Source organism: Quercus lobata, chromosome 9 (assembly GCF_001633185.2).
Source record: "Quercus lobata isolate SW786 chromosome 9, ValleyOak3.0 Primary Assembly, whole genome shotgun sequence".
Classification (NCBI taxonomy): Eukaryota; Viridiplantae; Streptophyta; class Magnoliopsida; order Fagales; family Fagaceae; genus Quercus; species Quercus lobata.
In genome coordinates this window covers 39,744,288-39,769,387 of record NC_044912.1, presented here as the reverse complement: position 1 = coordinate 39,769,387, position 25,100 = coordinate 39,744,288, and the positions used below count along the sequence as shown (strand labels likewise).

The following is a 25,100-nucleotide window of genomic DNA, read 5'->3' as shown; positions in this document are numbered from 1 at the left end:
CAAAAGCTGCTACCTCCACATTAAATGCCTCCCAACTAACTCTCTGGCCGTATTAATGTGGAAGTGATACCTGAATAGTGATCAAGCAGCCTTACATCTATTAGTTGATGGTTCTGGGAGGTGTTGGATGGGACAAGAAGGAGTTCCTAGAATCTAACCTACACGTGTATGGTGGGGATGATACCAAGATTGTAATATATAGCATAGGACGGTGGCCTAAAGGAGTAGGAGGAGAAAAAATCAAGAAATCTTTGTAATAATACTATGAACTTTTGTAGCTTTGTTCATCAACAAGACATTATAACATAAGCTCCTCAGGCCGTGCCGAAGACAGATTTTCTCATTTTACTTGTGTTTAATGATCTTAATTCAGCAACTTTTATTATCTTTCTTTTGGAGTAGGACTAGTTCTTTCACTCACGCTCTACAAATTCATTGTTTGGGCTTGTTGGGCTAAAACCCAATCCTATACTGGGTCCAATCCAAATTCAATCCTTACATGAATAATATAAAAAAACAAAAATCTTCCACTATCTAGAGGGGCAAGTATTCTTTAACTCAAAAACAATAACCTTAATCCTCTAATCCCAAGATGTCCAAATGGCCTAGGCGGCAAGCCTTACTAAGCGACTTTAAACCCCATCAATTGCCATGAGAATCCAAGGATGGAACTATCAAGGTGTTTGTAAAGCTTCAATAGTTAAGGCCCTTAGAGCCTTAATAAGGGCATGTAAACCAAGTTTATCTTCCTTTGTGAAGTTAATCAAGATAAAAGTGCATGTATAAAGTCAAAAAGATAAGGGTGATTTGAAAAAGGATTGGAAGTGGATGGACATTAATAAATGAGTTTTTGCTTTTAAGGAAGGAGCTCTAACATGTTATGTTTTAACCAAAATGTCTGTGTTCTAAGATTAAGGTTGATAGAAAAGTGGCTTATATTGTTGTGGTTAATATGAATTTTGATTTTAAATGGAGGAGGATTGTCATGTACTTTTTACAATTTTAATCGACACTCCATGAAAGTTTAAGAGTAACTAGTTAACTAGACTTGTATCTTTGAGTAACTAGTTACTAGACTTGTATCTTTTAAGTTATGGCTAATTTTCATTTTGATTCCAAACACTTTAATTTTGTTGATTGCATTTCTAAACTATACATTTATATCAATTTTTGGTGGAGAATTTTATGGTACACATTTTTGCATGAATCATTTTTACTTAATTTCAACATTAACATAGGGTGTCTTTGTCTTAGGCATACCATTACAAGATAATACAGTTATAGGTCAAGTGTATGCGAGCTCAATGAAGAAATAAAAAGGAAATAATGGGATGGTCTTTTGTCCTAAACATCCTAAAGAAGTTGGGTTTAACACAAATAGCCTAACTCCAAACTTGTCCCCACCAACCCACCCATTAAATGAACTAACTATCTCAGAGAGTTCAAAAATTTTAAATAACCCACTTACAAATTTTGAGCACCCACCCATCTAAGGTGTGTATTGGTCGGGTTGGGTTGGGTTGAGGGGATTTTTTGACCCAACCCACCATGGTGGGTTAAAAAAAATTCAACCCAACCCAACCTACATGGGTTGGGTTGGGTCGGGTTGAACCCATGGGTTGGACAATTTTTTTTATTACTATTATTATTAAATTGAGAAGAAAAAAATATATCACACCTGCCACGTGAGTTGATAAACAAAATATATATTAATATATAAACTAATATTCCAACTCAGTTGTAAACAAAATATGTCTAAGTATCCAACTGAGTTAATAAACAAAATATAAATGAACTAGTATCCTAATTCACTTATAAACAAAATATATATGAGTTCCTAACTCAATTATAAACAAAATATATCTAACCGAGTTGATAAACATAAATATATATGAACTATTGAACTAGTGTACTAAGTTCTTGACTCAGTTATAAACAAAATATATGTAATTGAGTCGGTAAACAAAATATACAGAACTAGTATCCTAAGTTCCTAACTTAGTTACAAACAAAATATACAAAACTAGTTCTATGAGTGGATTTCAAAAGAGTTCTATACTAGTCCCACTAAGAACCAAAATATCCAAGCTATCTAGCATTCCAACTTCCAACTAATCTTCCTCTTCCACTGTTATGGTGCTTTGAGATGCAAACTCTGAGACAAATCCAAAAAAAAAAAAGACAATAAATTATACAGTGGAATTTCAAAACCAAAAGGCTTATATAACAACTAAAAAATTACAATCATAAAAAATTACTTTGTTGAAAAATTACCTAACTCAAGACCCTCATAGGATATTTTTTACATCGAACTTCCAAATGAGTTCTTAAGTTAGTAGTGCCATAAGTTTTTGACCCAGCAGCATAGGTTTTGCCACAATACTTACATTCAGCTCTCTCACCTTCTAATAAGATGAAGTGACCCATACATATGATGTTTGGTTAGGTTTTTTTATACGGAGATCTGAGGTAGCAACACAAGTATCTGTTGCCGCCATTTGAGGAGCCTCATTTGTGGGAGTGGGTGCACAAGAAACTCATTTGTGCCGCATTGAGTTTCATATGCCATCTATAAATATAAATATAAATATATATTTTTTTTTAAAAAAAACCCAAAGATTAGTATCAATGTAACTCCTTAAATGCAAACAACATTAATGACTAAACAACAATAGTAAAAACAATAGGGAGAGGATCAGATAGAGACAAACCTGCAAAGCAAGATAGAGAGAAAGGGACACAGTAAGTTGGCAAGAGAAAATATTGTAGAGTAAGAAATACACTTGTAGGTTGAGACAAAGCAAAACTAAACATTGATCCACCATGGCAAGAGAGATAAACATATAGAGTGAGTGAGAGAGATAAAACATTAAGAAACTTTACCTAACACCGGAAGAGAGAGCTACCACCGGAAAGATAGAACCATCGCTGAGGTGATGATGATAGCTGATAGATGGCAGTGGCTCAGCAGAGGGAGAGAGTGTTAGAGTTCAAAAGGGAGTGAAGTGTAAGAAACTGAGAGGGGAGGGGGAGAGGGAGGCGGCACATTAGGTTTGTGTGATTGTGAACTAATAGGATTTTATATATGATAGGAGGAAACCAAGGAAGTGCTGGATAACTAGTTTTTAAAATTTTTTATTAATTATATAATATATTTAAATATATATTAAAAGAACTAATAGGATTTTATATTATATATGATAGTAGGAACTGAGGAAGTGCTGGACAACTGGTTTTTAAAATTTTTTTATTAAATATATAATATATTTAAATATATATATTAAAATATGGGTGGGTCGGGTCGGGTTTGGCAGGTTTGTAATTTTATGACCCAAACCCAACCTGACTTGCTATAAAAAAAAAAATTTGCAACCCAACCCAACCCAACCCACCAAGCCCTAAAAACCAACCCAACTCGGTGGGTTGGGTTGGGTTGGGTTGGGTCGAGTTTGGTGGGTTGGCGGGTTTTTTGCACACCCCTACACCCATCTCTATCCTAAAAAAAAAAAAAAAAAAAAAAATCACCCCATCTAGATCTTGTGAACCCAGATAACCCTTTAAATAACCTGACTTGGCCCATATCCAAATACTTTTTGAAAAGAAGACCTAATGAAGAATGGAAACCATCATAAGTAAAAGAACAAAAATTTGCCACTACATAGAATGGGAGGTATTCTTTGACCTAGAAACATCAACCTTGATCCCCAGTGTAACATGCTTAAGTACCCAAAAACTAAACAACAACGGACACATGAAGAAGGAAGTTGAAAGAAGGCTAATGTGTCTATCAAGGGAAAGATGAGTTAGCATAGAGTTGATACAGAATTAAGGGTGGCAAAATCAACCCAAACCCACCCACTTAAATGAGACTCAAACTTACCCAATTATTAATTGGGTTAAATGGGTATTAACCTGTAGGGACACGATTTTTAACGGCCCAAGGATGACATGGGACTCGTATGTAAAGGGCCCGAACAATATGATTTGTAGAGAGTGGGATAGAAAGGCTGGACCTTGGTCGTTGGGCAACGGTTTAGTCAGGATTTTCATGGAAGCCCATACGAAGGTGGATTTGGCCTGTATAGCTAAGCCTTACATGGATGTGGTTTGAAAGATCTGACTCCTCGGAATTAATCCGAGGAGCAGTATCTTCTCCCCATTCTTCCTCCTTTTTCTCCTTCTTTTTTCCGGGGGTTCCCCCCCCCCCCCTTTTCCTTTTAGCTCTCTTTCCTTTTTATACTAGTATTCACTTCCCATCCTTCATCTACGTGTCAGTTTTTCCTTATTTGGGGCAATTACTAGTCCTATCAATCCTTACGTCAGAGTGGTTGGGAAAGGCTGGATAGCATGGTATGGAGTATGGGCTTGTCAGGCGCTGGGCTCCACATTATGGCGTTGGCAGCTTTCTCGTTTGTACTGCTCTGGTACTGAGCTTGTCCTTTTCTTCAGGCGTTTTATGAGGTGTTGAGTGTGAGATCGTCCTCGGCCATACTCTGGGGCCTTTAAGGGACTTTCATCATACGCCCTTGGTAGTGGGGCTCCTCGGCCTGGGCTTTGGGGCCTTAATACAAGGTGGGCTGGGACCGTAGATTTTGGGCCCCACAATAGCCCCTCAAAATCCTACTGCCCGGCCTTGTTGTTGGGGAGGAGGGTTTTGGTGAGATAGGGCCCACATCATGGCTTAAATTCTGTACTTCTGCCAATATTTGTGTTTTCCCATTTACATGTGAGACGTGCCAAATTAAGAGGCATTTCTTTATTCACTCACATGGAGCCCTTTGATGCTACAGTATTCGAGGCGCACCTTCTCGAGGATCTTTCAGATCCTACGGCTGTGGATGAGGTTGGAAATTGAGCCAAGTCTGCCTTGTTCGTAGCATTCCTTGGAAACCTGTATGGATTAAATGCCACCGGTTTGCTCTCTGTATAAATAGGATAGGGGGCCACTCCCCTTACATATAACCCCTTCTGCTTCCTTCAAAATTATACCCCTTCCGCCATACTTACGATCTCCATCTTCGGTGCCATTCTGCCTCAGAACAATACGTTTGAGGCGTGGGTGGGGATGAAAGGTCTTCACCCGCTTCAAAGGCACCGAATCCTTCTGATACTCAAGGTGATGTGGTCCGGACAGGGGAGGCACAGATTTAAGGTGACCTCCCGCTTGGATAAGATGGGAACGGTGCCCCCACCTCTTTCAGTCAAAATCCGAAGCAGGTTCTGGTCACATCAGATTTTTGGTGTGTCAGAAGAAAGAATTTCCGCCATCAGTGCCGTCTGCCTTGTGGCAGGCAAATTTTTGTGGAGGCTCCTCAACTTCCGGTTCCCGGCACCTTTTCTTCAACTGCGCTAGCCCGAAGCTGGGCTCTCTGCACCTTTTTTTCAACGGTGCAGGCCCCATGTTGGGTTCTTTGGCTGCCTGAGTTATAGGCATGTAAAAGTATTGAGAAATGGCTTCCTTAGACGAAATTTTGAAGCGACAGCGCGGCTCTTCTCTGCACCTCTTCTTCGGCTTTTCCTTCATTGTATCTTTACTTTTCGCTTGTGTAGTTAGTTTTAATATGAGCTTATTTAAGCTCCTTCATTGTACACTGTACTGTTCTTTTGTCTTAATAAGAAATGAATTTGCTTAATCTCAAATACTTTTCTTTTCTGCAACAACTACTTTGTGCATGAATATTAAATATACGCTTTCCTTTAATGATACTTAGAGCAGGAAAATACCTTAAAACAAATTCCTACTAGTTTAAACTTATTGACATTATCAAGTATAGCAATGGTAATTCTCAATAAATTAAACTCTTGAAACTGACCGAGATAACGGCCGAGCGCTGTGCGATGCATGCAAAACAAATGTCCGAGAACGATAAACTCTAAATAATTCATCCGAGAGGGTAGCCGAGCAGTGAGGGACTTCGATTGTGTTTTTGGTAACATATTGCTCTATATTGCATCAATCCCTTTGGTACTGAGGATCCGAGAGTAGACTGGGGAATCCATGCAGTTTAGGAATTAACCCAATTGTTAATGGGGAGTTCTCCTCGGATAGATTCTAAGGTTCATGTAACGTAGTTTTTCTTTTAAGTAATTGGTTTCCCAATAGGCTTGAGTCTGAGGACCATGTAAGGCCTTGGTTCTGTCCAAAACTTGTGGTTTTTCTTTTAAGTACTTGGTTTCCCCATAGGCTTGAGTCCGAGGACCATGCAAGGCCTTGGTTCTGTCCAAAACTTGTAATTTTTCTTTTGAGTAGTTGGTTTCCCCATAGGCTTGAGTCTGAGGACCATGCAAGGCCTTGGTTCTGTCCAAAACTTGTAATTTTTCTTTTGAGTAGTTGGTTTCCCCATAGGCTTGAGTTCGAGGACCATGCAAGGCCTTAGTTCTGTCCAAAACTTGTAATTTTTCTTTTGAGTACTTGGTTTCCCCATGGCTTGAGTCCGAGGACCATGCAAGGCCTTGGTTCTGTCCAAAACTTGTAATTTTTCGTTTGAGTACTTGGTTTCCCCATAGGCTTGAGTCCGAGGACCATGCAAGACCTTGGTTCTGTCCAAAACTTGTAATTTTTCGTTTGAGTACTTGGTTTCCCCATAGGCTTGAGTCCGAGGACCATGCAAGGCCTTGGTTCTGTCCAAAACTTGTAATTTTTCGTTTGAGTAGTTGGTTTCCCCATAGGCTTGAGTCCGAGGACCATGCAAGGCCTTGGTTCTGTCCAAAACTTGTAATTTTTCTTTTAAGTACTTGGTTTCCCCATAGGCTTGAGTTCGAGGACCATGCAAGGCCTTGGTTCTGTCCAAAACTTGTGATTTTTCTTTTTTGTATTTATTTATTTTTCGAACGTAAGCCCCTAGACCAGGGCGGGGAGAGCTGGCTTGAGGCCAGAAGTCCCTAGAGCTGCCCGCGCCATTGGCACTGCAAGGCGTAGCCCCTAGCAGAAGTTTATGTCGGAGCAACAACTGCATGTCGCCAGAGATGGAGGAAACCTCGCGAACCTCTGCTTGCTAGAGAGTTGACTCCACCGCCACCTGCGCCAACACGTAAGCCTTCCCACAGAAGGCGCCAATTGTAGGGACACGATTTTTAACGGCCCAAGGATAACATGGGACTCATATGTAAAGGGCCCGAACAATATGATTTGTAGAGAGTGGGATAGAAAGGCTGGACCTTGGTCGTTGGGCAACGGTTTAGTCAGGATTTTCATGGAAGCCCATACGAAGATGGATTTGGTCTGTATAGCTAAGCCTTACATGGATGTGGTTTGAAAGATCTGACTCCTCGGAATTAATCCGAGGAGCAGTATCTTCTCCCCATTCTTCCTCCTTTTTCTCCTTCTTTTTTCCGGGGGTCCCCCCCCCCCCCCCCTTTTCCTTTTAGCTCTCTTTCCTTTTTATACTAGTATTCACTTCCCATCCTTTATCTACGTGTCAGTTTTTCCTTGTTTGGGGCAATTACTTGTCCTATCAATCCTTACGTCAGAGTGGTTGGGAAAGGCTGGATAGCATGGTATGGAGTGTGGGCTTGTCAGGCGCTGGGCTCCACATTATGGCGTTGGCAGCTTTCTCGTTTGTACTGCTTTGGTACTGAGCTTGTCCTTTTCTTCAGGCGTTTTATGAGGTGTTGAGTGTGAGATCGTCCTCGGCCACACTCTGGGGCCTTTAAGGGACTTTCATTATACGCCCTTGGTAGTGGGGCTCCTCGGCCTAGGCTTTGGGCCCTTAATACAAGGTGGGCTGGGACCGCAGATTTTGGGCCCCACATAACCCAATTAACATTAATGTTTATTGGGTTTTAATTGGGTATCCAATTAAACCCAATTATGAATCAAGTATCATTTCTACAAATCACTCAACTCTAAAATACCCCAAAACCACTAAAATTACCAAAATAATACCTAAACCTAAAAAATGACTAAAATAATACCTAAACCTAAAAATGACCAAAATAATACCTAAACCTAAAAATGACCAAGATACCCCCTAAAACCTAAAAAATGACCAAAATACCCCTTAAACCTAAAAAATGACCAAAATACCCCTTAAACCTAAAAAATGACCAAAATATCCCCAACACCTAAAAATTACCAAAATAACCCGAAAACCTACAAAATGACCCAAATACTCTTGAAACCAAAAAAATGACCAAAATACTCCCCCGAAACTCAAAAAATGACCAAAATACCCTCAAAACCTAAAAAATGACCGAAATACCCCTGAAATAAAAAATTACCAAAATACCCCCGAAATCAAAAATTACCAAAATACCTCCTCAAAACCCAAAAAATGACCAAAATACACCCGAAACCTAAAAATTACCAAAATACTTCCAAAACCCAAAAAATGATCAAAATACTCCCGAAACCAAAATTACCAAAATACCCTTGAAACCAAAATACCAAAATACCTCCGAAACCTAAAACATGGCCAAAATAACCCTGAAACCTAAAAATGACCAAAATACCTCCAAAACCTAAAAAATGGCCAAAATAACCCTAAAGTCTAAAAATTGACCAAAATAACCTAGAAACCTAAAAATGACCAAAAGACCAAAACCTAAAAAATGGCCAAAATGACCCCCCTAATCCTAAAAAATGACCAAAATATCCCCTGAAACCTAAAAAAATGACCAAAATACCCTCAAACCTATAAAGTGATGAAAATACCCCTAAACCTTTGAAATTACCCCTAAACCTTTGAAATTACCCAAATAAACCCATAACCTCTAAAATGGCCACAAACAACCTAAAACCTCTAAAATTACCAAAAATACCCTGAAACCTCTAAAATGACAAAAATACCTCTAAACCCATAAAACGACCAAAATACCCCTCAAAATATCTAAAATGACCAACATACCACAAATCCAATAAGATGAACAAAATACACCTGAACCCTCTAAAATTACCAAAATAGGGGTTTGGGGTATTTTGGATGTTTCGAGGGTATTTTCGTTAAATTAAAGGTTCTAAGAGTATTTTAGTCATTTTGTAGGTTTCGAGGGATTGTCACTAATTTTTTAGGCTTTAGGGGTGTTTCGTTAACTTTTAGATTTTGGGGCTATTTTGGTAATTTTCTAGGTTTTGGGGATATTTCAATCATTCTTTAGGTTTCCGGGGTATCTTAGTCATTTTTTAAGTTTATGGGGTATTTTGATAATTTTTTATGTTTAAGGAGTATTTTGGTCATTTTTTAGTTTCAAGGGGGATTTTGATAATTTTTTAGGTTTAGGGTGTATTTTTATAGACTTATAGGTTTGAGGGGAATTTTTGTCCTTTTTTAGGTTTCGGGGTATTTTGGTCATTTTTTAGGTTTCAAGGATATTTTGGTCATTTTAAGGTTTAGGGGTTATTTTGGTCATATTTAAGTTTCAGGGATATTTTGGTCATTTTTTTTGGTTTCAGGGGTATTTTAGTTAATTTTTAGGTTTCGAGGGTATTTCGATCATCTTTTATGTTTAGGGGTTAGTTTGGTCATTTTTAGTTTTAGGGGGTATTTTGGTCATTTTATAGTAGTTTTCTTCCTCCTGAATGAGGTCCCTAGGGCAGGTACTTGTCCCATCAGCCCTTTCCTCCAGTTGTTGGGAGTGGTTGTAAGGACAGAGAAGTATGATTGTGTCAGTCACAAGACATTGAATGCAGTCATGATAGCTTTTCCCTCTGACATTTCCATTTTCTCCGCTGTCCCTTTCTGCTTTAGTACTTTTCCTCTTCCGTGGAACGATTTGGAGTATCACTACTAGTGGCAGGTTGTCTCCTTTATCCTCAGCTACATCCATGCCGAGAAGGATTCTCCACATCGCCGAGGAGGGGTTTTCCTTGGGCTGGGCCCTTGGCCCAACGTAGACATTGGTATGAGCCTACTGGTCTTTTACCCCCCACAGGGGGTATTTTGGTCATTTTTAGGTTTCAGGGTTATTTTGGTCAATTTTTAGGTTTCAAGGTTATTTTGGTCATTTTTTAAGTTTCAGAGGTATTTTGGAAATTTTTTAGATTTTGGGGGTATTTTGCTCATTTTATAGGTTTCTGGGGTATTTTGGTCATTTTTAGGTTTCTGAAGTATTTTGGTCATTTTTTTGGGTTTCAGGGGTATTTTGGTTATTTTGGTAATTTTTAAGTTTGTATTTTGGTAATTTTTAGGTTTTGGGTATTTTGGTCATTTTTGAAGATTTTAGAGTACTTTGGTCATTTATAGTTTATGGGCATTTTGGTAATTTTGATAACTGGGTAATTGGGTGGGTTGGGGTTTACCCATAATAATTAGGTTGGGTTGGGTTTGGGTTAGAAGTAATTAGTTAAATGAGTTTTAATGAGTAAATGAGTTTTATATATTCAATCCAATTATGCCCACCCCAAATCCACTAATTTGTCACTCTATTCCAAGATGTCCAAATGATTAAGGAGGCGGGTCTTATTAAGCCCCACACATCACCACAAGAATCCTAAGATGGATCTGTGAGGGCATTTGTAATGCCTTAGTAGGTAGGACTCTCAAGTCTCAAGGCCTTAATAAGAACATGGAAAACAAAGGTAATCTTCATTTTTGAAACTAAAGCATGAGAAAAGTGTACGGAAAAAGTAAAAAAAAAAAAAAAAAAAAGAGGTGAAATTTTGAAGGAATATATGTAGTAAGTTCAAAAGGGAAACTCTGGTAGGTTATGCTTGTTTTACTATAATTAATCAAAGGCAAAGTTTTTGAAATTTAATAAAGATATGATTTTAGTGAGATTAGGAATGGAGCAGGCTGATTGGGATTCATAAAGTTTTATGGGCCTCTTTATACATCTATAAGAAGAAATGCATAGGAAAATTTGGGTGTTCTGCTTATGTCCTTCAACGAGACTTTAGCTGTGTTCAGGGATGAGAAAGGAGGAGAAGGGCTTGGGCCTCCTATACTTTAATTTTTTATATTTTTTTTTTTAAGGAAATCCTTTTTGAGCTTGGGGCTTGTAAGAGACCACGCCCCCGAGCCCTTGGTAGAAAATGCCTTGCTAGTTTCTTAGACATTTCTCTTCCGGTAGTGCCCACTGCCAGGCCATTGTTTTTCTTCATGTGTCCTCCTTGTGCCCGGCCCAAGGTTCTCTTTCATGCTTTTCTAGTCTTTGGGTTTGAGGGCCTATGATGTCCAACCCTATTTTCTTAGTTTTTTATTTTTTATTTTTTAAATTTGGGTGTTTTACTTTTATTCGGATGAAAAAGGAATAAAAAATTTTAAATTTTAATTTAGGGAATAAAAACATGGATGTGAATGGAAAAAATCCTAAATTTTAGGAGTTCTCTTTTTGAATTCAAAATGAAATTACCCTATTTGACATTTATAACCCTATTTCTAAGATAAGTTACCATTTATTAATGAAGGGAATTCTCATATATATATATATATATATATAGTATAGTATAGATTATACTTAGTGAAGGATGGAATGTCCAATCTGAGGTTTTAGGGGTTGTATTGATTCTCAAAAAAGAAGAAGAAGGTTTTAGAGGTTATAATAGGAATTTGAAATGGAAACCAACCTTAATGAATGACACCTAAATGTTATGACACATTTTGATTGGAGCTCATTGTGGAACATTTCGGCCGCACCATGGAATCCATACCACAATGAAGTTTTGTTAGGTGCAATTCTAGGGGAGTGTTTTTTAATTTTATTTTTATGAGTGATATAGGGTCCATTTGGCCCTACGTTTTTAAAATAAAAACGTCAATTTCTGCCCGTTTGGCTATGCATGTTCTAACGTTTGCGATTTTAAAACGCTTAATTTCAAAACGAGAGTATTTCCAACTAATTTGAAAACACTATTTTAAAGTGTTGCAAAATGCATTTTTTAAAGTATGATTTACCATAAATATCCCCATCAAACTTGAACAAAGAACCTAGGAAAAAATGAGAAATATTTATTTGGGTTCTCCATCGTACCTTCACATCTGCTTCATCTTCCATTACGTTTTCTCCCTTCTTTTACTCCGTTCATAGCTTGCTAAATAAGCTAGAGCACTCATATTCATCTTCTTTCTTTTCTTTAAGTTTCAAAAGGAAAGAATCATGGACAATAAAAGGATGGGTATTTGATAGGTAAAGATAACGGTTAGTGGAGGATAAGTGTAGAAGTAGGAGTAAAATGAAATTGGTACAAAAATTATATCTTAATTAAAAATAATATAATATCTTTTTCAAATTTGTTACGGAAATTAAGTAGAGACATTCTCTTATTATTTCAGTTAATATATTTAAAGTTTATATATACATTTTTAATGACGTATGTAAGCATCTTGCACGTGACACCAACCCTAGTATATATTTTGTTTTCATTAATAAAAAAATATCGGTTTGTTTTGTTCATCCTCACACTCGTATTCAGCGTCTCAAAACCAAGAAAGGAAGAAAAAAGTGATTATTTGAACACTAGATCATCATCATGTCTCGCGGTTCTAGATCCAGCGGTTTGTTTCTTTTTTTTCAATTTATTTGGTTGGTTTATTGATATTTGATCTCTCGACCCTCATTATGAAATTGAAATTCTTTCCTCAGTGTACTATGAATTGATTATTATTATTATTGTCGTTGTGCGTGTGTTTCATGGAATGGTTTGTCTCTGTTTAGTATTTGCATACATATAAAAAATGTTGAATTTACGTACAGGGAGCAGAGGCTTCTCTTCAGGTTCAGGTTTTGGTTTTGGTTTTCGTGGTCGTCGTGCAAGAAACAGCGACACATTGGGTACTCTTGCCTTGTTAGTAATAGTATACATGCTCTTTAGATCACGCACTTTTCCCATATATGCATATTCATTTTTACTCATCATACATACACACACTTTTTTCTTTTTCTTTGACTTTCAACAATTATATTTTATTTATTATTTTTTTTAATGAAGACGTGGAGGTAAATGAACTTGAAGATCTTCATCGCCGTTCTCACGAAGCTGAGGGTCAGTATTATTGTTATTGTTGGTTCATTGGCTTGTTAATCATCAGTGCCAAAATCAAATCATGGAATTATTTATATTTGTTGTATTGGCTTCAATTTTGATGTTATAGCCTCAGGAAACCAGAAGCCTCTAGGATTTTTTGTTAAACTTACCGGTGCTGCTGCTGAAGCTGCTGCAAAGGAAGGCAAACCATTGGGTAAGTTTCGCCTTTTCCTTGTTGCTCTTTATGCTCTTCAGACCACCCACTTTGTCATCTACATATATATAAATACACTTTTTCTATGATTTTCTCAATTTCTTTGTTTTGAACTGTGGGAAAAAGCTATGTATCTTCTAAAATTTTACTACAGTTTAGTATTATATTAGCGGTATCCTCTCATCCGCTGCATCCTGTTTTTTTCTCTTGTGGACAGCTTATGATGACCGTCATGAGATTAGACAAATGTTTGTACCTCCAAACCCTCATATGTGCAACAAAATCAATAACAATATCCTTGAGGTATGTTTTTCCTCTTTCTATGGCCCAGTTTTTAAGTACAGTCATAGTTAGGTGACAACATTTTCATCATTCTAGTCTAGGCTCGACATATATAGTTGGGTTATGTTTGTTTTCAAAGCTCATCCTTGACACTTTCTATTACCATTCCCAACTTTCAGTTTAGACTTCTAAAATGTTTGCTCAATTTGTTGAACTTGGCTTTGGCCAACATCCTTGTAGTCGTAGCTCAATTGTACCTTATGATGTTTTCAATAGAGACACCTAAAGTTCAAATCTTTTTCTTCCCCAACTATCAAATTATGAGGTTTGACTCGACTTTATTTATGTAAGCACATTCTTACTGTCAAACCTTTGCAAATATGTTTTGTTGGTGATGGCTGCTTTTCTCCTACTACCTTTTTGTCAAATGCTTGCAAATGTTTGGTTTGGTGATGGCTTTTTTTCTCCTATTCCTATGTTAGTTGATCTCACATTTGACTGTAATGCAGTTAGTCAGCAGATTCGGGGAGGATTATGAAGACAAGGACTATTTTGAATACTTGCGAGCCCACTATTGTGGATTAAACAAAGGTGACTGACCTTGATGGCCAATGTCTAACTTTTATCTAGTATCTGGAAGATTTCCTTTCAACAATTGTGTTACTAGAACTCTTGGTTTAACCGTGTTAAGACAATCACTTTTCATTGTCGTTTTTTTTTTTTTTGGTGATTTATAAATATCTCCCCCCCCCCCCCGGGCGGCGCATGTGCGCAGGCCACCAGAGATTATTATTTATATGAAATAGAAGCAATATAGCTGATTACTCCTATAAATATATATATATATATATATATATATAGCTGATTACTCTTCTTCATAGGTAGATAGATAAATATGATACGTGATGATCATTATTATTTTTTTTTAATTTTTTTGATTGGTCACTCTTAGGGATTCATCTTTCTAATTTTACCTTCAAATTCTATTATACTGCACTTTTATTATTATTATATTCTTTTTGTTGGTTTTCATTACATTTATTTATGTTTTAAAATATAAAAGACCCATGTGCTTTTCATAAAATGATTTGTCTTCATAAACGATACTATTCTCTATTTATTTATTTTGTTGTATTGGCTTCATTTTTATAGGGAGCGGAGGGAAGAAACAAATGAGTTAGTGTCGCTATTTCCTTGTTACTCTAGATGCTCTTCACAGACTTTACTGTGTACATACATACATACACACACACAGACACTTGCACCTCAACTATTATTGTTCTCAATTCCTCGTTTCTTTTTGAGCTGTGGGCAAAGTTGTGTATCTTTTATGATTTTATGTTTAATCCATGTTTAGTAATTTTAAAAGTGGTATTGAATGCATCCTTGGCAAGTCTGTCTTGCTCAAGTTATGTTCTGTTTTACTTGTGTGGACAGCAATTGATGGACACATGCAGACAAAACAACAAGATCTTGCTCGCAATTCCAACCATGACCTTTTGGATATGCATGACCTGATGTTTGCAATTATGTGACTGATGCTATGCAAAAGGTATTTTTCCCTCTTTCTATGGCCCAGTTTTTAAGTGCTAGATGCTATTATCATTGGTTGCCTCATACTAGCCAATATTCCTTCACTTTGAGCTATTCACCTCATTATCAACGGTGTCTTTAGTTTGCAGTCATAGTTAGGTGATGATTTTGTATCATTCTTTCTACCAATTCGTAACATAGTTTGGTTGAGTGAATTTGTTTCATCTTTGTAAGAATCACATAATCAAATCCATTGCCCCTTCCCAACTTTCAACCTAGCTTCGTGTACACACATTCGTATTGTTCAAATGCTTGATATTTTTATATACTTTAAAGCGAGCAAATATTTGGTGATGACTTCTTTTCTCTTCCTCCTATGGTAATGAATCTCATATTTTACTATAATGCAGTTTATGAGACAAGGTAGGAAGGAGTATAACTGCAAAGAATGTCATGAACTCTAATGAGCCAAGTATTGTGGAGAAAGTTGTCTGATTAAAGGTGTGTTTGGATATCGCTTATTGCTAAAAACTGAAAACATTGTAGCAAAATAATTTTTAAATGTGCGAATAGTACCGTAGAACCCATTTTTGAAGTTGTTTTTGGTGAAAAATGTACTTGCGGGTCCCGTGAACAGTGTACGAGACTCACCATATTTCAGCCAATCGGTTTTAAATTTAATTGTAACATATTTAACAATTTGAAAGCTACTTGCAATGGAATATTTCTTTGGGCTCTCTCTCTCTCCAAACCATATCTAATGATTGATAAAAAAAATGGACATAAGACCTTCTTTTATAGGTCAAACTGTACAACTCTAATAGTTAGTCAAAGTAATCAAAAAAAAAAGTTATGAAGAATTTGTCACCAAATTTATATCAAGACATGCTTAATAATAAGCTAAAAAGAAGATTGTTCTTTAAATCAAAATTGAGAGGATGAAAGCAACATATCACCATTAGAACCCATGTCATAAAACACAAAATAATTTTAAAAATCATGTCTAAGCATATTTAATGATTGAATCGCAAACCATAATCATATAAATTGGATAAAACTTAAAGAAATTATGTTAAAAAAGAGGCAAAAAATACACAAAACCTATTTAATTTAATGGGAAAAAAAATGTTGTAGGTAGAAGAAGAGAAGAATAGAGAAAAAGAACCAAATGATAGATATTCATTATGAATTAGTTGAGTAATGTTACACCACTCAATATTTTTTATGTGGATGCAAATTTTGACAAATTTACCATTAAACTACATTATCTTCGTATATTCTCCATGCTTACAAAATTTTAAGGTGATTAAAGATTAATAGTCATTTCATTAATCAATTGTTTAAATTCAAATTTTTGTAGTTTAAAATAATGCATAAAAGATAAGTTTTCGAATGGTAAATAATATCCAATTGACACGAAAATTGACATAAATTTTAAGAATATATAGGACATGTAATTCAACAATGGCAAAATATGAATTCTATAACAAGTTATTAGGTGGTGTAACATTACTTAGAGCATTCAAATCAGCCTCTACAAAAGTTTAGCTACATTAACCCAAAAAACTTTACTTTTTCTAAATTAACAAACCTATATCTAAATAAACATGAATCAGCATCAGCCTCAATATTTATTTCTTCACTTCATTTAATATTTTTCCTCTCTCTACAAATAAATAAACAAATAGGTTATTTATTTATTTATTTATTATCTTCCCCAAACCCTAGCCCTTTCCCAGCAACCCAACAATTTGGAAGGCAAAGTTGGTTGCCTACTTGGCAGGATCATCCTTGGTGTTGGAGGCAACCCACGCTTCAGATCCTTCACGGCAACATTCTTAATATTCAAGCCAACATTGTCACCAAGAAGAGCTTCTAGGAGAGTCTTATGATGCATTTCAACGGACCTTAACTTCAAGGGCAAATTACAATTTACTCATATGTTGTTTGACCGAAATTTAAGCTGTTTACTTGTAATTTAAAATTTGACATTTCACGCATCTGAGGTTTGACTAAAATTTAGGACTTGTTTGGTAGGAGGGTTTTTGTTTTTTTTTTCAAAACAATATGAAAACAATTTTTTAAAAATTGAAATTGAAACTAGTTTTCAGATAATAATATTTATAGCTCCCACTTTTAAAAACAATTTTCAAAATACTGAAAACAAAAAATTATGTTTGGGAGACCATTTTTATTTTTGATATTTTAAAAAAAAGAAAAAAAATTTGCAAAAAGTAACGTGTAGAATCTATAGATTACCTCTTTTCTCTTCTTTTTTTTTAATTTATTTTTTATTTTTTATTAATGATAAGGGATAGAGCTTATGTATTTATTATTTTGGATAATGATAAGTTTCAAATTTGGAGCTTGAGATTTTTTGGTTCTTTTTTGTGATAAAGATAAGCTTCTTAATTTAAGAGATAGAAGAGTTTGGACAAATCTATAAGGTCCATTATTTTCATTTTATTTACAATTATGCCATTAAAAACGCTTCTTGTATCTTGAAAACACCCTCTTAGCTGTTTTCAAAATCCTGGTTTAAACAATGAAAATATGAGCCAATTTTCTAAAAACTATATTTAGAGAACATTAGCCAAATAATATATTAAAGTGTGGAACCCACCATTTTATGGTTTGCAAAAAAAAAAAATATATATATATATATTTAAATCCTCTTGCCAAACAAGCCCTTAAGTTTCCTACCTGTGGTTTGAAATTTCATAAAATCTCATGATACAAGTGTTCCGCTAGATTCTTTTTTATTTTATTTGATCTTGTATTTTTATATTTTTTGTATTTTTGGAGGAGAAAGACATAAAAGTGGAGCAAAATTACATATTTAGCATTGTTTTTAACGAAGATAGATTACAGAACTCTAACTGAGCTAATTTTATGTGAGTAAAGTGTCAAATTTCAAACCACAAGTAGGCAACTTAAATTTCAGCCAAACCACAGGTGGGTAAGTTGTAATTTGCTCTAACTTCAAAGGTCAGCTCGGTGGGACCAAAAGTCATAACCATACTAGGCTTTTACAAAACCTTCTTCTGCAACCCAGTTGAATCTCCTTCAGCAACACCACCAAGCACCCCTGCCTTCCAACAAAATTAACAAATGTTCACATTCCCTTTGACAAAAAATCCAAACCAAAACCACCACACCACTGCAAAAAATAAATACAAACCCAGCAACCTTCCCCCCCTTCGTCGGAAACTACCACCCCCACTGCAAAATCTCATCTCAGTTCCTCTCTCTCATTCTCTCTGGTCAGTCTCTACCCTTGAAGACCCACTCAAATCATTACAGAAAATCATAATACTACTACCCTTCAAGATCAATGACACCTTAATCAAGTCCAAAGGAATAGAGAAGAGAGAAGAGATGAGAGAATGAGTCAACGGGGAGATGAAATAAAGAAGAAAGAATGGGTCTGTTTGGAATCCATTTATTTTGTTGAAACTGGAACTGAAAATTTTTTGCTGAAAATACTGTAAATAAAGGTAAAAGTTAGTTGAAATAGTATAGTGAGACCCATGAATAGTATCAAAAAGTACAGAGAGACCCATGAATAATAACAAAAATAAGCTGAATAGTAAAATAAGTTGGCAAAATTAATCATGCTAAACGGACACAAAGTATTCATTTTTGGTCTTCCTATTCAAATTTGCCTAATACTTTTCTTCAAATTTTGACAAAATAATGTTAATATTAAGCTATTGACCATTCAATATCTTATCATTAGATGAATATTTTAAAAATTCCATCATCAAGATTTTATGTTCTCATTCTCCTTCATATGCACACCAATTTTTGTGTTAACCAAATTTTGTGTTAATTGATCATATTTTTTACCATTTGATACATAAAATCATCTTTTATGAGTAACTTTAAAACACAAAAAAAAAAAAAAAAAAAAAAAAAAAAAAAATTTTTATACTTTATTAATGAGATAACTATGGATATTTTATCATAAAATTTTGAAAGTATGGACTATGGAGAATTAAGATGATATAATCCAGCAAATAATTTAGCAAAATACAGATCCAATTAAAAAATTATTAAGTTGCGTAAAATTACTGAATATTACATTAATTATAATTTGAACAGAACCTTTGATAATAGACATTCTTCTAGAGCATGATCTGTTGGGCTATTTCTTTTCAAAAAAATTCTATGTACGATTAAGGATTTTTATGGCCTCTAATTTGCATGAATTTAGAATCTGTTTAGATACCGCTTATTATTGAAAACATTGTAACAAAATAATTTTTAAATGTGTGAATAGTACCGTGAAGCCTAATTTTAAAGAAAAATCTATACTTGAGGGTCCCATGAACAGTGCACAGAACACACAGAAAAATTGCAAACTTTCATCACAATCCAAACCCAGCCTTAGAGAGCTATAGTCCAACTAAATACACCTTGTGACTGTTAAAAAAAAAAAAAAAAAAAAAAGGAGAGAGAAAAGAACACCTTGTAAGTTGTAAATAAAGAGTCGCGCAAATTCAATTCCAAATAATACAGCAAGACCCTCTGATTCCTCAAAGCCTTGCTCACATTCCACACAATATCTCAAAAGTAAAACCAACATCTCTCTTAGTTCATTCAATGCCTAACATATCACAGCTATCAGACAATTACTACATCACGACAAATAGAACACTATTTAGCATGAAGCTTCAAATCCAGATACTCTAGAACAAGACAGTATCAATTAAACTCCAAATTAGTTCAATACTTTGGAGGTGGCTGCTGGGTTGGCAACAATCCAAATCGCTTCTTCAAAAGAATTCTTTGCCTTGAGTATTTATCATCAGGGGAGAAGCGGGCTGCAACCAGTAAGTGGAGATAAAGAGACAGATTAATGGCACTTATGATGAAAGAAACCGCAAGACATGTCATATATTAACAAATCATAATGAAAAATGACCAAAAACATGAGAGACAGAGGAAAAGGGAGTTTGGAGAGAGATGGGAGCATATGCAAGCATTCTACTTTCAATAGTCAACCAACGACTACATAATCATCAGTCTACCTAAATTCACCATGTTGAACCTCAAATAGAAGGATTTTCTATACCAACTCCATCTACCTATGCAGCAGATGAATCTCCAAAAGGAAAATTTGGTGTTCCCTTAACTATTTATGATTAGAAACTTGTAATAGTTTCTTCTTTTTCTCGTTTTTTTTTTGGGGGGGGGGGGGGGGGGGGTTCCTTTTCTTCCTTTGTTTCCCCCTCTATTTCCTCTAACAAAACTATATGTGACAACTTGGTCAAAAAATAGAACCATGAACACTGACATTAAGTGCCATAGTCCAGCAGGATGAGGTGCTCAATGTACAAAGCAGCGGGATGTCCAACCAAATAGCTAACCACAAAGATCATTTCTTCATAGCAGTAATCTTTTTACCCATTGATACCCATCATGCAGGAATATGCAACTACATGATGCAAGTAAAAAAGTAGATTAAACTGACAGCACCAATTTCTCATGTGGACTTAACTCGCAAAAACATCTTGACAACATATTCAACAACCATATTGCAGCGAAGTTGTAATTTAAGTAGATAACAAAATCTATAATTAAATGAAGTAACCTAAGCAGATAGTATTAAAAGCCTATAAACAAAATCCCAGCAATGGGACAGTGAGCTCAAACTCAAATGTCACTTCCTCAACAATGTGATGGAGTGTAAGGTCATGGGCTCAAGAACCACAGGGTTAAAAAAATCCAAGCAATGCAATGATTGCATTCATTAAAACAATTAGACAGAACAAGTTAACACACAAAAATATAACTCTACAGACAAATTAAGCAGCGAACATTAGCAACCTATAGCATCAGCTGTTTCTGAGCAAGTCTTAAGAGAGTCACTAGTGGCTACAAGTACAGATGTTAAACAATGACTATGTAAGTGCTTTCATTAGTCCATTATTTATTTACATATAATCTTTACACTTTTTTTTTATGGTTCATATTGATCTTTATAAATGTATCAGAAGTCTCCTATCATAAGGTTATCAAGAAACAACAAAGTAAAACCAAAGACAGCATAATTTAGTTTCAAGCAAACTTTTACTCTTGAATGGTCAAGCATGGTCAAATTATTTTAACAATATTACCTGGATGAGCAGATTTTGTTGCCAGTCCCAGTGGTGATTCTTTCTGCTTGGAGAAAAGGAAATCAAAGTGATTAAAGAGACTAAGAGCAGAAGACAAAGTATAAAAAGTTTACAATTCTTAACAAATTTGAGTTGATATAAAGTATGTATTATCTCATTACAGAATAAAATATTGAGCCCTTTACGGATACAAAGTTGCAATTTTGCACATATTGTTTGGAATGTACTTCAGCAAAACCATAAGATCAGCTGCAGACTACATTCTGTACCTAATTTTTATGTAGAATTCATACAGGGTGAAGTTTTTGCATCGATATAAAGAAGATTTAATACCCAAGAAAACTTAATGATCCATTAATGTTTAGCATCAACATAGGTGGTGTCATTAAACGTTCTCGTGTAATAAATGTTAAAATTTATCAGAGTGAAACAAAAGAATTATGTCAAATCAAATAAAATCAACTGGTTCCATGGTGCCCTAAGTAACAATCTCAAAAACTGAAAATTTCACAACTAATTCAAGTTACCAAACTGATCCAATTTCAGCATTCAGCCACTCTTATAGAATGATCTAATCTTACAAGTTAATACCAAATAAGTTTCAGAACCTATCTTTATGTATACAACACAAGTTACCAGATACTCATGAAAATTAGAGGATCATGGGACTGTATAATCTCAGAATAATTTTTTCTTTAGCAAAGGCAAAGAAAAATAAGAAGCCTATTTAGCAAAGTAATACATCTACCTGTTATTGATAATTACACAAGCAACCAATGAGCCTTGAAACCACAACCTCACCATCCACCTTGCTCTTAACAAGTAATATATCGACTATATCCTTTCCATCATTACCAACTTGTGATACATAGAAAAAATGGTTATGAACCCAAAAATTAACGTGTCAACTGAGACCCTTCATTTACATACTTATCTTAAAGCTAATGAAACCTATAATTGGCACCTAAAAAGTCAGCAAAGAGTTCATAGCTCAAACTGGATATATTGAAATGTATCCCTAATATAACCTGTCAGCAAATCTAATCCAGAATTTCATTTACAGGTATTAACATATCAGAGCTTAATACCAACAGACGCACCAATAGATACACTCATGCCTTGCCGCAATAATCAATATTCACATGCATGTTAATACCACTCACTCCAATAAAAGCATAACTATTTTTTGAACTAAATTTATTCTTTGACAAAAATTACCATAAAATCTGGTTCTAACACCCCCACTCAATCCAATTTATTATTACGAGGAGCTCTGGATAAAACCCCCCTTCTAATTTCCACCTAATGCTTATAACTTAATTTACTTCTGAAACACAAATGCAAGATCACACACAAGTATTTGGCTATTCCATCAACTTCATTCCATTTGACACTTAGTGTTACCCATTTTAAATCTAAAAGTTTTACTAGTGTTAAACTCAATATATAAAAACATCATTCCTTAACGTGAACCAGAATAACGACAACAAAGAAATACATTTAATTTTTTCAAAAGCATCAAATTTATATTTCTGAAGTGCAGAACATGACATTTAATTCTTTCAAAAGCATCAAATTTATATTTCTGAAGTGCAGACCACATGGTCTACATATGCAATAACTTCACATTAAGTATAACAGAGTCCTCCATGATGAACCCGAATGCCGTACCTTAGTGGTATAGACTTTGTCACCATTCTCGTTTATGTAAAACTGCAGATACATTTTAGCTCACTGTACACAAATAATAAAAAGGACCCAATATCAGATATCTCTCTAACAACAACTCAAAAAAAAGAATCCCCAACAAAAAAATCAGGAAAAACCCAATACTGAAATCACAAATATAATACCCATAACCAGAAACAAAACCAAAATATTAGCAAAAATTAGTACTTTTCCCAATCCAAATTCATATCATTCAAGAGCAAGAAAAACCTTGAAAACAAAATAAAAGAGCATTATTTTTCAAGTATTTCTCAGATTTTTGACAATATAGTAGAAGTAGAGTATCTAAACCAAGATTTGGAGACAGCAAAAGGCGAAGCAGAGAGAAATATAGAAAGAACACGAACCTATTTGGTTGAACAGAGAAGAGTAATTGTGAATGCTATTCCGTACTAGGCAGCTGCTAGGGTTTTAAGTTTTGAGCTTCGAGAATAAGGTTTAGGGCTTTACTTGTTTTTATTCCAAAAACACCCTTGCTCTTGTTAGGACTTATGCGTTGGTTGACTTATTCAGGGCTAGGACTAATTGGTCTTATCAAAATTTATCATTAGAAAAGTTAACAAACACTAGGCGCTTTATGAAATATTTCTTTAAAAAATTTTATGGAAAAAAGTAAAAATAATTAACTTTTTTTTAATAGTTTTTTATATTTTCATGAAAATAATATTAAAATTTTCGTAAAATTATCAATTAACAAATGTCTCAAGAGCATTCATTAACTAAACCTAACTCTTTAGAGAAAATTGGACCTTACTCTTTCTTTCTTTTTTCATTTTATATGAATTTATTAAAAGAAATTATTATTATTATTATTATTTATTTGACTATTACTATAGTAATTCCTTAAATTATATATATTTTAAAAAAATATAAAAATGTTGGTGTAGAGGTATTGGGCCTAGGAGCTCATTATCCATATATATATTGGGCCCAAGGTCCAAGCCGAGAATAAGGAGTCGTCTAAGGAGGGGTAAACATTGTTAAGGGAGTCCGTGTTAGTAGAGAAAGAAGTTAGTTTTGATCATAATGGCCCAGGAGGTTGGGCCGAGGATGAGTGCCTCATTGGCTAACCAAAGCCGAGGTCTGTAGAGGTAGTCTGCCATCTGGAGGAATGATCCAAGAAGTTTAGTTGGCATGGATAAGCATCACAGAAACAAATGACAGAGGAGAGTCCTAAAATACCTAAGGAAAAAGCTGCTACCACCGCATTAAATACTCTGTAGCTAACTCTCCAGTCACATTAATATGGAGATGATACCTGAACAGTGGTTTTTAACCTTATAGCTACTACCTAAAAACTTCAGGAGGTGCTGATGGGACAAGTATTAAGCACCAACCATTTGGCCTGCACGTGGAGCGTAAGGATGAAAGAGGAAGATAGTATAAAAGAAGAAGGAAGCAATGGTAAAGAGGATCGGAAATTGGTAAGGGAAAGTATTGTAGCAACTTGAACCATATCTGTAACCATTTTCAATCAATATATACTAGAATATACCTTGGATTGTGCCGAGGACAAAATTATTTAGATAACTCCTCTATTTCTGTTTGATTATCTTTTAAAATCCATTTTAACTGTTATCACATTCATTAGAGCCTAGTTTTCCAACCCACTCTCTACAAATTCATTGTATTGGGTTTATTGGGCTTGGATTCAATTATACCTTGGGCCAAGGATCCAAAACGCGCCTTTACAGTTGGTAACCATATCATTTGTCAACTAAATTTATTTATTTTTCCAGTTTGAACCCTCATATTCCTCTTCCACAAGCAAATAAATAAGGATTCTGAATTTTTTTTTTTTGGGATGAAAATGATTTTGAAATATGACTTCCATATCCTTTTATACTCTTTTATTTTGAAAAGTAAATTAGAATGTATTTTGATAATTTGGGGGGGGGGGGGGGGGGGGGAAGTGTGATCTAAGTGATAGTTTAAGGTAAAAAAGTATAATTTGCAACTAATTTTTTTTATTAAAAAAAAAACTGCATAAAATAATAAAATAAAGTAAAAATTAATGTCCTAACACTATTTCCTTGGCATCCTCGTCCCCGACATTTTCTCTTCTCTCATCCCTCCCATTTTTCTCTTGATTGAAGGCGATGAAATGTGCTTGGTGTTGGGTTCAATATTTTTTGCTATTTGCTGTTTACAAAAAAGATTGAATTTGGTGCACTTGTTTGTTCATATCCATTCAATCCAAAATTCCTATCTTTTCTATGATTGGACTAGATTGAAGTTGATTTTTGTTTTAGTTTTTTATTTTATTTTGATTGCTGTTGTGTGGGGAGTAATTGTGTTGTGTGATGGTTTGTTTGAAGGT

General features: G+C 35.0%; 2 protein-coding genes across 3 annotated transcripts; one reads left to right on the top strand and one right to left on the bottom strand.

The window, feature by feature from the left end:
* Nucleotides 1-12,331: 12,331 nt before the first annotated feature.
* On the top strand, nt 12,332-15,621 carry LOC115959341. 2 transcript variants are annotated; one of them, XM_031077690.1, is made up of 9 exons: nt 12,332-12,431; nt 12,631-12,708; nt 12,866-12,919; nt 13,029-13,115; nt 13,333-13,418; nt 13,907-13,988; nt 14,550-14,573; nt 14,835-14,949; nt 15,341-15,621. In XM_031077690.1, the coding sequence occupies exons 1-8, from the start codon at nt 12,407-12,409 to the stop codon at nt 14,930-14,932; spliced, it is 534 nt and encodes a 177-aa protein (XP_030933550.1). In that variant the 5' UTR covers nt 12,332-12,406; the 3' UTR covers nt 14,933-14,949; nt 15,341-15,621. The 2 variants fall into 2 exon arrangements, with proteins under 2 accessions (XP_030933550.1, XP_030933552.1); XM_031077692.1 differs by lacking the exon at nt 14,550-14,573.
* A 3,787-nt stretch (nt 15,622-19,408) lies between these two features.
* On the bottom strand, nt 19,409-23,237 carry LOC115962117 (H/ACA ribonucleoprotein complex subunit 3-like protein). The gene is made up of 4 exons (XM_031081001.1): nt 23,128-23,237; nt 22,724-22,786; nt 21,053-21,095; nt 19,409-19,756 (listed from the first exon to the last, which is right to left on the bottom strand). The coding sequence occupies exons 2-4, from the start codon at nt 22,775-22,777 to the stop codon at nt 19,659-19,661; spliced, it is 195 nt and encodes a 64-aa protein (XP_030936861.1). The 5' UTR covers nt 22,778-22,786; nt 23,128-23,237; the 3' UTR covers nt 19,409-19,658.
* Between the last annotated feature and the right edge of the window lie 1,863 nt (nt 23,238-25,100).